This window comes from Ambystoma mexicanum, chromosome 4p, assembly GCF_040938575.1.
Source record: "Ambystoma mexicanum isolate Mex_15411 chromosome 4p, UKY_AmexF1_1, whole genome shotgun sequence".
NCBI classification, from domain to species: domain Eukaryota; kingdom Metazoa; phylum Chordata; class Amphibia; order Caudata; family Ambystomatidae; genus Ambystoma; species Ambystoma mexicanum.
In genome coordinates this window covers 618,713,208-618,728,795 of record NC_090927.1, presented here as the reverse complement: position 1 = coordinate 618,728,795, position 15,588 = coordinate 618,713,208, and the positions used below count along the sequence as shown (strand labels likewise).

Sequence of the window (15,588 nt, the reverse complement as noted above, 5' to 3'; positions counted from 1 at the left end):
ATATTCATTCATCTACTTGGCCATAACCTCACATGAATCATTAATTCACCACTGTGTATAGCAAAGATGCAATAGTTAACTTGTCATTAATACCTTTGTTTTGCTCTTTCTTTTTGTTTTGTTTTGTAGAAGTGCAGAAATTGCAAGATTCTGATGGGAAGCAAGATGATGATGATGATGAAAAGAAATATCTTGATATAATCAGCAACAAAAATATAAAGCTTTCAGAAAGAGTACTAATCCCAGTCAAACAGTACCCGAAGGTAAAAGAATATGACCTTGTTTTAGCAAATATGAAAATGTAACAGATTGTTTTACTGAATTCCTTATTATCTTTCATGAAGGTTCATAATATATTCATATATTTTAACCACTGTAAACGTTGCTTTTAATTGCTCATAATTCTCGGCACCTCTCTGCTGTTCTGAAATCAGATAGCATTTCTGAAACATGCTGTGTACTGGGTACTCTGATCTACTTGGTGTACATCGATGACAACTTTATCACAGCAAACATCATATTCAAAATGTACAGCAGCATTGGTTGGACATTTGCAGTCATAGATGTGGGCAAAATTAATATATGCGGTACTTGAAAACAATTTTGACATAGGAATGTTCTTTGTTTTACATTGCATAGGAGCTAGTAATATCATGTTCGATTTACAATCATTTGTTTCCTCTCGCCTGGTAACAGATGTCAAACTACTACGTTTTGGATAAGTCTAGTTCTGGAATTTTCTTGAGAACCAAATTCAGAATCCAGATAATACACCCTATATCGACCTTAACTACAAAGGCAGTTATATCATATCTGATTTCCCATAGAGAAACTGAGTCCAGAGCACTTCATTCAATCACTTTTAAAGGTTGGAAGATACATTTTATTTCTCACATCCCAATTCTAACAGGTGCCGACATTATAAAACTCGATGAAAATCATGTTGGTCAGAAAATCAACACTTTCTGCACATTTTGTTCACAGCTTTATGACCACAGCATCATCATGGGTAAATGGTGTTCTGGATCCTTGATGTATCATATGCATAACTGTTAATGTGAAAACACTGCATACATACATGTACACCACCTAAACACAGGAAGAACTAACTTTGATCACAAGCATACATGGAGGCATGCAAATTAAATGTATTTTATTTTATGTTTTATTTTATTGTGTAAAGCACTGACCTAGTTCGTAAGCAGTGTTTGTGCTGACATTTAACAGTAGTCCAGCACACTACATGATTTCCTACTTCAACATAGAGCCAGCATATATTCATGTTATTGCCATCAAACGGATATTCATCTTGTTTGTTAAAATGATTGCTTAAGGAGCCATATGAATGGTAACAACAGAGAGTGTCCCATCAGAAGAGAATGATACCAAAGGTTGACTAGTCATGCGTGTGATTCACTAACAAGTATGAATAGCAAATCCTAACCAGCCACAGTATTGAGATGCAGAACATCCAAACCACCAAGAGTGACAATGGAGACAAACATCATTATCTATCATGATGGTCCTCCCATGCTTAATTGTTTTTGTTTGTCGTTCTTTCATAAGCTTTATTTTGGTATGAGCTATAAAAGATATAAAAACACATAAAATACAATAAAATCACAGTTTATCATTCTGCACATCAAAATGTTAAAAAGTGAGACTTGAGAGTTCAATTTCAGGAATACACAGTCCAAACACAAGTGCCTTCTTATCCAAATAACTGCATACAATTGGCATAAATAATGTCATACGAATAAACTGGTGGTACACTATCGCCTCTTGAATATAAGTGCTTCCATTAATTCTATGTGCTCGAAAAGTTACATCTTATTAAAATAAAAAATGACCAAGTACATACACTCCTATGAATACAGTGTAACGTTGATGATTGCTTGATTTTGTATGCTTGGGCTACTTAGCAGTGTGTTCTAATAAGAAATAGATGCATATCATTTTTAGGCTGTTTGCCCAACCAACCTTGCATGTAAATCAAGTCTACACAGGCTTGTGCCACTACTGTGGTACAAGCTCAGCCCCTCTTCTCCTCCATGCTTTAAACAGATAGTTGGCAACTAGCGTAAGAGGAGCGACATAAAATCATTGCTTTGTGATGAAGTGGAATCAGAGTTGAGGATGCCTTAAAGAATAGTACCTTTATTCAGGAAAACAAAAACGATAAAGCAGGTAGCCCATGAGGGTTCACGCAAGTCCCTTTGTCAGGGTTCTTCTGTATTTGCCTTTGCTCCCATCCACTGTTGGGTCGTCTAATAGGCCCTGTGAAAGCCGCTGCTTTCTGGCTCTCCACGGTCACGTCACTTTGAAGAACAAGAACACAACAAAGTATCACTCTGGGAACTTAAAGTTCTTCCTCTAATCTTGAACCAATCTGGTTCTTCTATGCACGTCGCTATACGTGAGAATGACCACCTGACTTGGTCTCCACCCCCATGGGCGTTCTCTCCAAAGTGCCGAGATAACCTGCTAGAATGCTGCTCTGGTTCGGAGCGGTGGCTGACAGACAGGATGGATGGAGGGCTAATCTCAGAAGTGAAGCAGGGTGAGTATATGCTCTCTTTGCCTCGGGTTGTTTCATGCGGGTACGTCGTTCTCATTACTCGCATAAATCAGACAATCCGAGCCCGCTTCCTCTTGTGCGCCACCTTGAAACCCTGATCATCTGCAGGTGCTTCTCCACTAGACACGAGATGCTATGTACCTCATAATATGCTTGCATAGTTATTCTGATGGATCTCACTTGGAATAAGGGTGTTTAATCATTTTTCTGAAAGGCCTAATAATAAAGGCAAATCAGCAAGCGGTTTGCAGTACTTTCAGTCGTGGTCCGACACACTGGACAAATATCACTAACAGTACTGTTCCATTTGTGGCACAATGGTGCAACCAGAAGGATGCCAAGGCAGAGCTCGATATGCAGAGCTCTCATTGGCTTGACAAACTGGATTGACTGGCCAATTAACCTCAGCCCCTCTGTTTTTACATTGACAAAAAAGAAATGTGAATGAGTTCTTCGGATAGGCACCCAAACTAGAAAGCTCCTTTTTATGTGGGTTAACCAGGGGAGTCATGTAGTGCCTTCATGGGCCAGGATGCCCACCAGATCTCCTCTGTATTTTTAAAATTCTACAGTAGTCCAAATCCTTACCCAGAAAAGCAATGGCTTGGATTTACATGTAGAGTCTATTCTTTGTAGGTTTGTCTTCAGGTACGGAGGTAGATTAGGTGCACTAGTGGGGAATGCTGGATGTTCTTTAGGAATGTATTCTCTACCACTGACAGTTTATTACAATTGTCTATGTCCCACAACTCTGCTCTGTACAAACACGCCTGCCTTCCCCAAAGCTTTTATGCCTCTAGAGTGATGGCAAATTCCCCACTACCAAATTCTCTAGAGAATCTTGCCAGTGGCCCACCAGATACAACTCAAAGTTGTCAATATCATACCGGATAGCTTTACACAACCCAACAAAGCAGCCTTAATTAATGCAAGGTCTCTAGTTGCTCATGCAACTGATATAGCTGACACCATTTTAACCAACAACTTAGATTTCCTTTCTGTGACAGAATCCTGGCTGAACACTGCAGCAGGCCCTTCTCTTCTACCAGCAATCCCAGATAACTACTCTATTATTAGAGTTGACAGACCAATATCCAGAGGAGGAGGCATTGCACTCATCTTCAGAAACACTCTAGACACGAGATTAGTCTCCTCACCATCACTCTCCTCATACAAAATCCTCTCAGCAAAACTTCAAACCTCGCACAAAAGCACCACCTCAATCCATCTTACTTACAGACCCCCGGGGCCCGTAGGTTAATTCGAGGAGGACATAACAACCTTACTCTCTGACAACATCAAAACCACCTCACAAACCTTAATCCAAGGAGATTTCAACCTAGGCTATAACTATCCGAATGACCTCGCTGCAATCTCTTTAACTAATGCCATGGCTGAACACAGATTTACTCAAAAAATCACCCAACCTATGCACGTGAAAGGAAGGACCCTCGACTGGGTAGCAGATCTAAATGGCAGCATTTCAGTAAATCATATCCTACTGCAAATCTGGACTGACCACTACCTTATCACCTTTGAGTATATCATCAACAAAACACCCAACAAAACTTGGCCTATAGCACCTCTGTGCCCCACTAGACAAGCGAGACACTTCAACAATAGAATAAAACAAGCAGGCTCCAGCACTAAAGAACTTTTCACCATTTTGAGAGAAATGGAGACGCCTAACTCACCTACTGATTCCTGCCTAAAAGACAAATCTTGGTGCACAAACATTCAAAATGCTCTCTCCAACAAAATTGCCAGCCTATAAACTAAAATAGCAGACAAACAACGACTTCTCACCAACTCTGCCTCTACCAAGCTCCCCTCAAAACCATTCACCCCACAGCCCCAAGGCTTTAGATTTTCTAATGTATTGGTAACTGAAGTACAAACAATCATTGCCTCTCTGAAGCCCTCAAAGTGCCAGGGTGATAGCTGTCCAGCACAGGTTATCTAAGACGCAGCCAGGGACTTAGCACCATTCATCACCAAACTCATTAAGGCATCATTCTCTAGTGGCATAGTACCCAGCAACCTGAAAGAATCATGGGTACTCACACTACTCAAAAACAAATGCTTGACCCCACGATCCACGAAATTGTGGACGGGGTTGCATACTTGCAAATCCAAGACTAGCTAGAGACTAACAAACTCCTAGGAACTCGGCAATCTGACTTTAGAACATAACATGGGACTGAAACCCCCCTTATTGACCTAAAAAGCCGGATTGACGATCTCAAAGACAAAGGCAGATTTGCTATCTCAGCTATAATTGCTGAGATTTGAAGACGTTACATATGTGATTAGTCTTATCCAAAGTAATATGTTTTGGCCAACTGCTCCCGAGTTCTCTCATCACATATTGTACTGACTGGGGGTGATATGAGTTGTGGGCCAAAACATCCGCAGAGTGACATGCATGCTACCCCTGTTCTAGATTATTAGAAGTTAGTATGGTTGCAGCACCCAATAAACTGACTTTGGGTTGCTGTTCCACACACTTGGAGTTTGGAAATCCAAACTGAATGAGATCCAACATCAGTAAACTACTCAATATCTAGAAAATCTGACAGCATACCTCACTGATTCCCTCAACATTATGGGGCTCAGCATCAAGATCATTTTCTGCTCACCTAATAAGCCAATGCCTCACTAGAAACCTAAAGTGTTGAAGCCCTAAATGACCATGAGTTGAAAGTAGTTGAGTGTTCCCCCAAGGCAACCCTTCATATCACACAGACATCAACGGGCCCTGGTAATACCTACACTAGCCTTGACTTGTTTTTCATCCTAAACCTAACAATTCCTAACTAACAAAGAATTCCACCCACTTGCATGCAACTTTCAATAACATTCCTTAAAGGGACCTTATGGGAAAGTTGGTCCAATAAAACCTTTGACATTTAATGATAAAATGTTTTCAAAGGGATGTTATGGTGAAGTTTTGTTAACAGAAATCTTTGAAATTTAGAGAAACAACTTTGTTAAAGGGATTTTGTGGTTGCAGTGCAACATCAAAATACCCAAGAAATGTGCTACTAATGGTAAGCTATGCAACTAAAACTCGTGCCTCACCATACATTGCTCAGACTAACACCCACAACGTGAAAGATGAAATCACAAATGTACACAAAATGAGGTCCTTCCAAAAATGATGAAATACTTCTGGTAGCCACTGAAGCCAACCCTGCTGCCACCAATAATCACCCAGCACAATTGCATGCATAGTAGGTTCAAAGACAGCACAGATGTTCAGGATCATCAGGTATCAGCTAAGTCTGCCTTACCAAGTAATCTGTCTCATACCTCAACCATGGGAGTGATGATTCATCAATTGAATCATGTTTTACACTCTGCCATGGGAGTGATGATTCAATCTGGTGCTAAAGATGGTCCTCTAAATTCTTTGATCAACGACTTCCCATTCCAGATTGGTATTCACTCAAAAATGACCGAAAACATTGTTGTATCCGCTATAAACTGTGTAATATCTTCTGCACATCTATTTAGCAACCATCCGGGAATCACATCTACAATTGATTCAGTAGGTTTAAGATTTAACAGTGCTGATGTAATCTGTTCCAGTGGGTTGGATGTCAAAAGAAAAACAGGTACATTAAGGGGCTGTATTCCGAGTTGGCTGGTACACAGTAAAAGTGTTAAGGATTTACCTCCAGCTAAGTGCTGGAGCTAAATCTGCCCACACTGTCAAAAACTGCCTTTATTACCGCCACAGCAGTAATTGCAGCGAAATTCCCCATACACAATGGGGATTTACTGGCCTTACCAGCACTTGTAATCTGCCGGTAATTCTGGCAGACCAAGTGCTGGTAACAGAATACCAGAAAACTTGTAATGAGCCCCATTGTTTCTAGAAAGGACTGGGATATGCATTTGTGAGTGTTACGCTTAACAATCATACTGAAGTTCTATCGAAGTATAAACATTTTTACAAATAATAAACTTTGATAATTCCTGGCAGAAGTCATCTGTGCTGGCAAATGGTGTTTGCAGCCCTGGGGACTTAGAAGAGGCTGCACCACATTAAAGAACTTACCAGAGTGATTATTACCCCAGAAGATGATTGCATGCCAATGAGCCTGGTCATCATCTCAGATAGCATGATGATCATTTTGTAAAGATCTCAACAGTGCTCATTCAGCCTCGTTGTAATGTTTCCTCCTCGCCCGTTCCACATTCTGATGGTTTTGCTTCAACATTTGCAGTGTAGGAAAACTAGCATGACTTCTGAGTTTCCCACAATGTCAGGTCGAGGTTCATGCCTTTTTAACTTGTTTTGAAAGCATTGTTAGTGATTTCTCACAGTAAATTACAGGCCAGGCTTTGAGTAAGCCAGGACTTCCCAGACATTTTTCAGGATAGTACTTTGTAGATTGTGTAATTTCGTCTTTTAGAGAACTTCTTCCCTGGAGTGGGGACGCCGTAAGCTCTTAGTGCACTTTAATGGACGGGATAACGAATAATGGTCAGTACACAGCTTGTGGAGATCTTGGATCTCATTTACTAGAAAATCACTGTTAGAAAAAAAAAGGTGGTTCCAAAATTAGACTGTACACATGAATAGGACAATCAGTCGGTTGTTTAAGAATTTGCATTCCACTGATAGCAGGCATTTCCTTAGTAGAAGCTTCATCATTGGGAGGATTCATGCATACAGTAATATCTCCCACAATAAGTATATATTGGGAACCCAAACGGTTTGTCACAACACAGTCAATGAAAGGAGCAGAAAATCATGACAGCTTCCTGGTAGATGATAATATATGAAATGTGTGTCAAATCAATCTTAACCACCAGCATTTCACCAATCAGGGCTGTGTAAGTCAGCCTTGCACATCATTGCAATCCCTCGTCCTATTTTGTTAGTATGCTCTTTTTGACTGACCCTTATGCCATCCCCTGTAGGCGTGCACTGTCTGATTTGTCAGATAACCTTGTTCTTTGACTGGGCCATTGAAGACAACTTGTGGCATCCATTTAATTAATTGATATCCAAACATATTTCATTGCAGACCCGCAATTAACATACACATAGTGTAGATGAAAGATACCTAAATGGGGATTTTAAATTAATGTATTATATTATTCGTTATTTATAAGGTGCTCATACAATGAGACAGTGGGCCTCATTACGAGGCTTGCACTGACGGAATGAAGGGGGCCGGCACAGGACCGGCCCCCTTCATTCCGTCAGGGCTGATTACAAGCTTCCCATCGCGGGACCCGGATCCGATGCCTGGTAAAACCAGGCGTCCTTTCCGAGTCACGCGAGGGGAAGAGGGAGATAACAACGGGACACTTATAATGTGCCCGTTGTTACCTCCATCCCCATTCCCATTGAACCCTATGGGGGCTTGAATGGGAATGGGGAATGGTTCCTGCAAGGATGACTTACTGGGTCCTCCTATGTCGGGGTGACCCGGTAAGTCCCCATTGCAGGAACCCGGAAAAGAAGCCCGGTTTGGAGGCAGCCAGGAAGCTAATAGCTCCATGACTACCTCCATCTCGTAATGAGGCCCAGTGTGTTTCAAAGTGCTGTAGGGCAAAAGGGAAGGGAACAAGGGGGCAAATAAACAATGGAAATTACAAAGAATAGATAAGAAAAACAACAGAAAGTGGTCTTGCTAGACCTTGTGACATTTAGAATGTGCAATGTGCAGTTGCATTGAAAAAAAGGGGATTGGGGGAGTGAGGTAAATGCTAAGAGCCCCCAGAAGGGGGAGGGGTGCCAGAGGTGCCTGTTGGGGAGGCAATGGGTGAGTGCATGGGCAGACGCATCCCAAGCCAAAGAGGGAGGTCTAACTGCCGTCAGGTAAGTGCATGGTTAGGATAAACCACCCAACAAGCAGGTGTAGGCCCAGAGGGCAGTACAGGGGAGGGGATGGATGCTGGTGTTGATTGAGCAAATGGCCAGGACCCTATTTGATTCTTGAGGGACTGGGCCACCAATCTCAGTGGCTGTGGAAATGTTAGCAAGGGAGGGAGAGAGAGAAGCAGGAGGAGAAGAGAAAGTTCTTGAGTAGTTTGCAGAACTTGAGGTGATCCGGTTCAAGGCAGAGAGAGAGAGGCAGAGTATTCCAGATGAGGGAGCCATCTGAAGAGAGAGATATCCCCCCAGCTCTCTCCTTGGAGAAGCGTCTGACTAGCAGATAATTGGACAATAATATCAAAGGGATGTGGAAGGAGAGTATTTAGTGAGAGAGAGAGTTACAGGTAGTGTGGTCCTAGGCCCCAGACTGCCTTATGGATGATGCAAAGGTTCTTGAATTCGATCTTTGTGGCAACCAGGAGCCAGTGGAGAGATTTTAGAGCTGGAGAGATATGGCCCCTTTGCTTGAGACCAAGGATAAATCTTGCAGCCCTATTCTGGATTAGTTGAAGAAGGCGGAGGGAAGAAAGAGGTAGATTGAGAAAGAGGCTTTTGCAGTAATCCAGCCTAGAGAGGACCAGAGCTCTAGTGACATTGAGCTCCTGGTTGAAGGTGAAAAAAATGTAGAATGCCGCTGAGGAGGTGAAGTTGAAAGTGGGTCATCTTGGAAATGTCCAAGATGTGAGGGGTGAAGGAGAGAGAGCAGTCGAAGATGACCCAAAGGTTTCTGACTACAGTGGATGGAGAAGGAGGGGAGCCCAAAGAGGGTGGCCAGAGTGCAGGAGGCAGAAGGGGAATAGGTGTCCTAATAGGAAGAAACTCAGTCTTACTAGCATTAAGACAGAGATCATTGTAGGTGCATCTAGGACTGGATAGCAGACAGGCAGTCCAGGATGATAGAGGAGGAGGAAGAGGAGGAAGCTTGAAGAAGAGTTGTGTGTCATCTGCATAATACTGGAAAGGAGGAGAGAAGGCAGAGATCAGGTGAGCGAGAGCAGCAAGGTAGATATTGAAGAGCCAGTGAGAAAGGATAGAGTCCTGGGCAACACCACATGCAGAGAGAGTGGTGGTGGGGGAGAAGGAGCACAGTAGATCCTGGGAGGGGCAGTCAGTGAGAAAGGAGGTCAACCAGTCTAGTGCTCAGTCAGAGATACCAAGGGTATATTTGAGCCGCTTGTGAGTCTAGAGTGGTTGACTGTGTCAAAGGCGGAAGAGAGGTCAAGGAGAATGAGAACAGCAGGAGAGTTAGAGTCAAAATTTGCAAACAGTTCTTCATTGGTGTTCAGGAGAGCAGTTTCCATGTCTTTGGATACTCAGAATCCAGACTGATGGTCATGTTAACAACCAACATGCTCAGTGTGTTGTGTCAGTTGGGGGAAGACCAACTTCTCCAGGAGTTTCCCAGGCAAGGATATAGTAGAGATAGGGTGGTAGTTGGACGGACACGAGCGGTCAGCAAAAGGCTATGTTAAAAGGGTGTGCACAAGTGAGTGCTTGAGAGAAGAAGGAAAAAAGCCTAAGGAATGGTTGCAGAAGTTGAATGGTTGCAGACGTCAGTAAGAGCAGGTGCAAGGGAGGAGATGTTGTCCTTAATGGTTCTGGAAGAACAGGGAGACACCTGTTTGGAGGAGACCGTCATAGAGCCGATTACTCTAGAGACCTCATCCATTGTGATGGGTGAGAAGGAGAAGAGAGTAGGAGGGGGAGGAGGGGAAACCAAGGGAGGCAGGTGGACGGGGAGAGAGGTAGAAGAGGTAGAAGACGAGAGAGCAGCCAGAGTACCCTGAGTTTTACAGGAGAAACGGGTGGCCAGTACAGTTCACAGGGCCTGAGAAGGAAGAGGCGAGGTGGAGACTGCAGATGGATTGGCTAGTTCCTTGCAGATCTTGAAGAGTTTAGCCATGTTATTAGTGGCTCCAGAGATACGGGCCTGGATGTGGACCCTCTTCTTGGAGTGGATGGAGAGACGGTATTGCCTTTGCGGCAGACAACTGGCCAGTTTGTCAGAGGATGAGCCCGAGGCCTGCCACTTCCGTTCAGCTGCTCTGCACTTGCATTCCAGAGAGGCTAGATCAGAGTCGTACCAACTGTTACGCTTGAGGGCAGGTTTCAGGTGGTTTCACCTGACAGGGGAAAGAGTGGCAATCCTGTTAGTGATAGCAAGATGAAGATTGGCAAGGGCAGAGTCAGTAGGAGAGTCAGTAGGGGGAACGAGGGGGGATGAACGTGGAGGTGAACGCAGAAACTGACAATCATTTCATTGGTCAGGTGACTGCGAAGGAGGCTGGCAGTGCTGGGGAGACTTGGTCAGAGGGACGAGAGGTCCCAAGTGGGAAAAGACGAGGGAGTGATCAGACCAGGGGACAGGGGTAGTGAGAGGGTTAGCTAGTGGATGATCAGCTGAGATGAAGCCAACAAGAGTGTGTCCAGCGGAGTGGGTAGGGCCAGAAGGGAGAATAGTGAGGGAGAGAGACATACAGAGATCACGGTTGAGTGTGGAGGTAGGGGTAGAGTAGCCAAGGAGGATCTTGAAGTCTGTGAGGAGGAGGAAGAGGAGGATTTTAGGGGAAGAAGTCTGAAGAGAGAGGGAAAGTCAGCCCATTTTGAGAGGTAGAGATGGACAGGGTCAGGGGGTCTGTAAGTAGTGGCAAGGGTGAGAGAGAGAGTAGGAGGGACACCAAGTTTGCAGACAAGGCTTTCAAAGGAGTGATTGAGCTGGGTGTGTATGAGAGAGGTGGGGACCCACTCAGGGAAGATCAGGGCTACTCCACCACCAGATAGGTGTTGCCAAAGCTTGGAGAGGATCTTGTAGCTGTCAGGGAGGAGGGATTCAAAAGCAGTGACAGAGCTGGCATTAAACCATGTCACGATGGGAGCAAGGATGTCGCGATCAAAACAAAAAGGTAGATGCACAGATGTAAAGCACACCTACGTTCGAATTTGCAAGGAAGTACTTAAACACAGCACAAAATGGCTCATGGGTAACAGATAGAGCAAGCATACAAAGCTAGATGCAGTGGTAAATGGCAAGCAGGGGTTAGAAGAGAATGTGTCATTGGTGTCTTCAGAAGGGGACCATATGGCCAGGTATTCGCCGTGGAGGGGGGGTACTGTCAATCTACATGGATGCATGCCAAGGGGAGTAGAGCTGCAATGGAGGTGCGCATTTTGGGCGAGCACTGAAAGTAAGTCAGCAGAGGGTAAGGGGCAAAGTATATGACCAGAAGATTTTCCTTGCAGTACCCAGTGATCCCAATAACATGTTGATAGGTAACAGGAAAAGCAACAAAGCAAGGCGAGGTGTGGAGGAGTGTGAAGAGAGTTGTTCACAGGCTCCTACAGGCCCAGACAGGGCCAGACACGGAGACCCCTGACCCTTTAAGAGGTCCTTTGAAGGTGCCAGCATTCACCTTCCGGGTCGGGAGGGGATAAACAAAAGAAAGCCAATGAGGCTCAGTGTTGGCGATCCCAGAACATGCAGGGATCAGCTTTTGTTGCAGGCCAACACGGTGGCCATGCTGGTGTCCTCAGGCAGGCACCATGTAGTCTTCAGGGCTTCAATGATAGTCCAAAGACAGGCTGCAGTTAGGGAAAGATTCCAACAGGGGAAAAAACAGCCTTAAATATGTGGCCCTTGAGAGGGCTGGCATTTGCCTGCCAGCTCTGGGTTTGGAAGAGGATGAACAAAAGAAAGTCAATCAGGCTCATTCTCTGCAATCCCAGAGGATACTGGCAGACAGGCACCATGTGGTGTCCAGGGCCCCAATGATGGTCCGAGGGAATGCTGTAGTGATGGAAAGTGATGACCTTACACAGTCTCTCTCTGGGTACCAAACGTGGCCTCTGAAAGTGGATAAAGGCCTCTTAACAGTCTAATAATATGCCTTGCGTCCAAATATTCCATATTATTGACATGGTAGAGACATAGGACTGATAGGAGTAAAAGCAAAATGGTCCAAAGCGATTTTTCTTTGTCACTCTTTAAGTTCCTGTCACAAACTGGCAATGAAATTATTCCTCTCAGAAAAACACCACTTACACATAACTAATTAATATTCTACAAATATACTGGGCACCAGGATTCGAACCAGTGTTGTTTCTGCGTTGTCTTGCTTTGCAGACAATCACGTTGCCCCTGAGCTTTCCTCCCAGCCCTGTATAGATTGGAGCACTTAAATTCCAACAGGCAATTGAGATCTTAACATTATCTTTCTCTGGTGGTATACAAACGTTCAAAAGTGATAATTGGGGGTTGTCGTGTCTCAGTCCTCAATGCAGAAAAATTGAATAATATGTCAGCTTAATTGATGAATCAACATGGCCATTACCATTCTCATTGTCAACTGAAAACTGTGATTCCTTTGGATGTATGCCTGCTCTCTGTACATCTTCATTCAAAATCAAAAAGAATATACATAATAATGATAACATTGTTATTATTATTATTATTATTATTATTATTATTATTATTATTATTATTATTATTATTATTATTATTATTATTATCCTGGATGTGCTTTCATGTGTTGTGTTCACTTTCCTATCAAGCCCAGAAACTGAAAATTCTGCAGTGTACAATTATTCAGGTGCTATGAAATGTATTCTAGGAGAGCCTCTTATGTGAATCAGCGCACATGCAGAATCTCACGTGGGAGTGTTTTGCATGTGAAAATTACACATGCAAATTATGAGAAAATGTTGTGAGCTGAGGCGTATTTTTGTTAAGGTCTGGTTACCTTGTCATAAGTGTTAAGCAGAAAGATCACATTCTTCCTGATGTGATAACACCCTGTACTTTTGCTGCCTTTTCTGGGTATTGGAATTCATTTTTTCTCCCAGCAAGGCCAAATTGAAAGCCTGTGAGTCTGGTTTGTGTGCTCTGCTTTAAGAGTTGTTATGGCTCTTAAGGAAAGGGTATCACAAATGTAACCCGTAGTGCCCCATCAAAATGTACACCTTCTCTGCTAGTCATGTGGCTAGGCTGGCAGTGGCTTTTTCACTTGTTATGTTATGTTGATTTATACTGTGCACCGCTACCACCTGAGGACAGTCTCCAGGTGCTCACTTGGCTCTGAAAGAGAAGAGGATGGGGTATGTTAGTTAATATAGGATGATAGGACAGGTTCAGAACTAGGAGGAATTGGCGTCTGTGTGCGTTGTTTTGTGTGTAGGAGTTAGGTCGATTCGAGAGGCCCCGCCTGTTGTAACCATGTGGGTAGGAACCAGCGCCTTGCATGTGTGCTGGTGTTTGTGTTGGGTGTGTGGGTCATATGAGGTTGCAAAGGGGTTGCAGACATGCATACTGGTTAGTTATATCATTAAGGGGCCAGAGTCGCTGATTACTGTTAAGTGTTTTGTTGTATTGTGTTGGTGTACCTATGTGTAGTTGTCGGTGGATTTATGGACTATTTGCAAGGGTGTGTTCCTCTAAGGTTACTTCGAGAGTGTCAGAGGAAATTGTTGAGTACAAGGATTAGATGAGTTCTCGTGTGTCTATCTGTAGCAGGAAAGGGGTAATTGGCTAGTATGTTGGTTAGTTTGACAGTGCCTCTGAAGTGCATCTTTGTTTGCCTCTCGATGGAACCTTCACATGTTCTTGGTTGCAGTCCATTGGCCTGCCCCTCCTCCTCTCCAAGCATGGATTAGTCGGAAGAGGTTGTATTTTGGCGTGTTATCCAGTTGGCTGATATATTGGTGTGCAGTCGGTGTTATAATAAATTTAAGGAAGTGGTGATCTACCAGGCGACCCTAGTTATGTGGTGAGCAATTGCTAGGGAGATACTTCGATTTAGTGTGTTACCTGTCTGGTCTTTCCTGAGTGCATTAATTGCTCATGGGGTGTCCTTCCCTGGGTCTGTTGGTCGATTGAATGGGCTACTGTTCACAGTACTCTTTACTTGTGGGGCATGACTGGGGCAGGAAAGGTGGGCAGTGGGGCATTCCGGTCCTCCTGGGTTTTGTCTCTGTTATCTGTGACCGCGACCCTTGGTGTGCTTCTTTTGGTCCACAATGTCCTTTAGCGCTTGCCATTGTCTGCTGAATGACCAGGTTTTTAGTTGTTTCCTGAAGGTGATGTGGTCTTCTATGGTTCTGATTTCTTTGGGCATGGTGTTCCATAGGTTAGCAATTAGCCGTGAGAATGCTGTTCCTCCAAATGTCCTCTTTTCGTGTTGTTTTATCTCTATTTGTAGGTGATCGCTTGATCTTAGGTCCCTTCTTGGCTTGTAACGGCAGATCTTGGCTTGGAGGAATTTGCCTCCTTATCTGTGTATGGATTTGTGGGCAATATAGAGCGATTTGAATTTGATGTGTTTTTACTGCTAGCCATTGGAAGCTTCTCAAAGCTGGTGTGATGTGTTCTCTTCTGTTTAATCTTAGGAGAATCCTACCTGCAGTGTTTTGGACAAGTTGGAGTTTCTTGGTGAGTCATTCCAGCATACCTAGGTAGAGGCTGTTTGCGTAACCAAATCTTGTTAGTATCAGGGATATGATTGTGAGGGCTTTGTTTGGAAAGGAGAGGTATGGGAGTAGCCCTCTGAGTAGTCTTAGGCGATAGAAGCACTTTTTAGTGATTGTGTTCACCTGCGGTTCTAGGGATAGTCCGTTGTCCAAGACTATTCCTAGGTTATTTACCACATTGGAAGTCTCTCTTTGTGTTCCCAAGTCAGTTGGCCATTTCAGTTGTGGGTTGGTTACGTTGCTTTCTGTGGGTGAGATCATCATCTGTTTTGTCTGGGTTCAGTTTGAGGTTGTAAGTTGTCATCCATTTGTAGATGCATGTGAGACAGCTGTTGTTTGGTTCCTGGGTCATGATCATATTCACAATCTGTTGTGTGTCGTCTGTGTAGTTTTAGGGGGTTAGTCCATGGGTTTGAATGATTTTCATCAGGGGGGACATGTACATGTTGAAAATCAGGGGGGAGATGCTGGATCCCTGTGGAACTCTTCAAGAGATGTTTTTGGTGTTTGAGGTGAAATGTTGTAGGCAGGTTCTGTCGGTTCAATTTGTGATGAATGAGGTAAGCCACTTTAGTGCAGATTCCTGTATGCCACATTCCAACAGTCTTTTTATTAGTGTTGCATGGCTAATTGTGTTGAATGCCACATATATATA

The 15,588-nt window shown here is 43.7% G+C and overlaps 1 protein-coding gene across 7 annotated transcripts in view; it reads left to right on the top strand.

The window, feature by feature from the left end:
* Positions 1 to 15,588, top strand: part of KHDRBS2 (KH RNA binding domain containing, signal transduction associated 2) — a 2,055,883-nt gene that overhangs the window by 368,677 nt on the left and 1,671,618 nt on the right. For all 7 annotated transcript variants that reach the window (XR_011260416.1, XR_011260414.1, XR_011260412.1 and 4 more), the window contains one exon: positions 130 to 263. Coding sequence is in view for 2 of the 7 variants with exons in the window: in XM_069606187.1 (XP_069462288.1) it covers positions 130 to 263 (134 nt within the window). In the remaining 5 variants the exon portion in view is untranslated. The remainder of the gene's footprint in view (positions 1 to 129; positions 264 to 15,588) is intronic.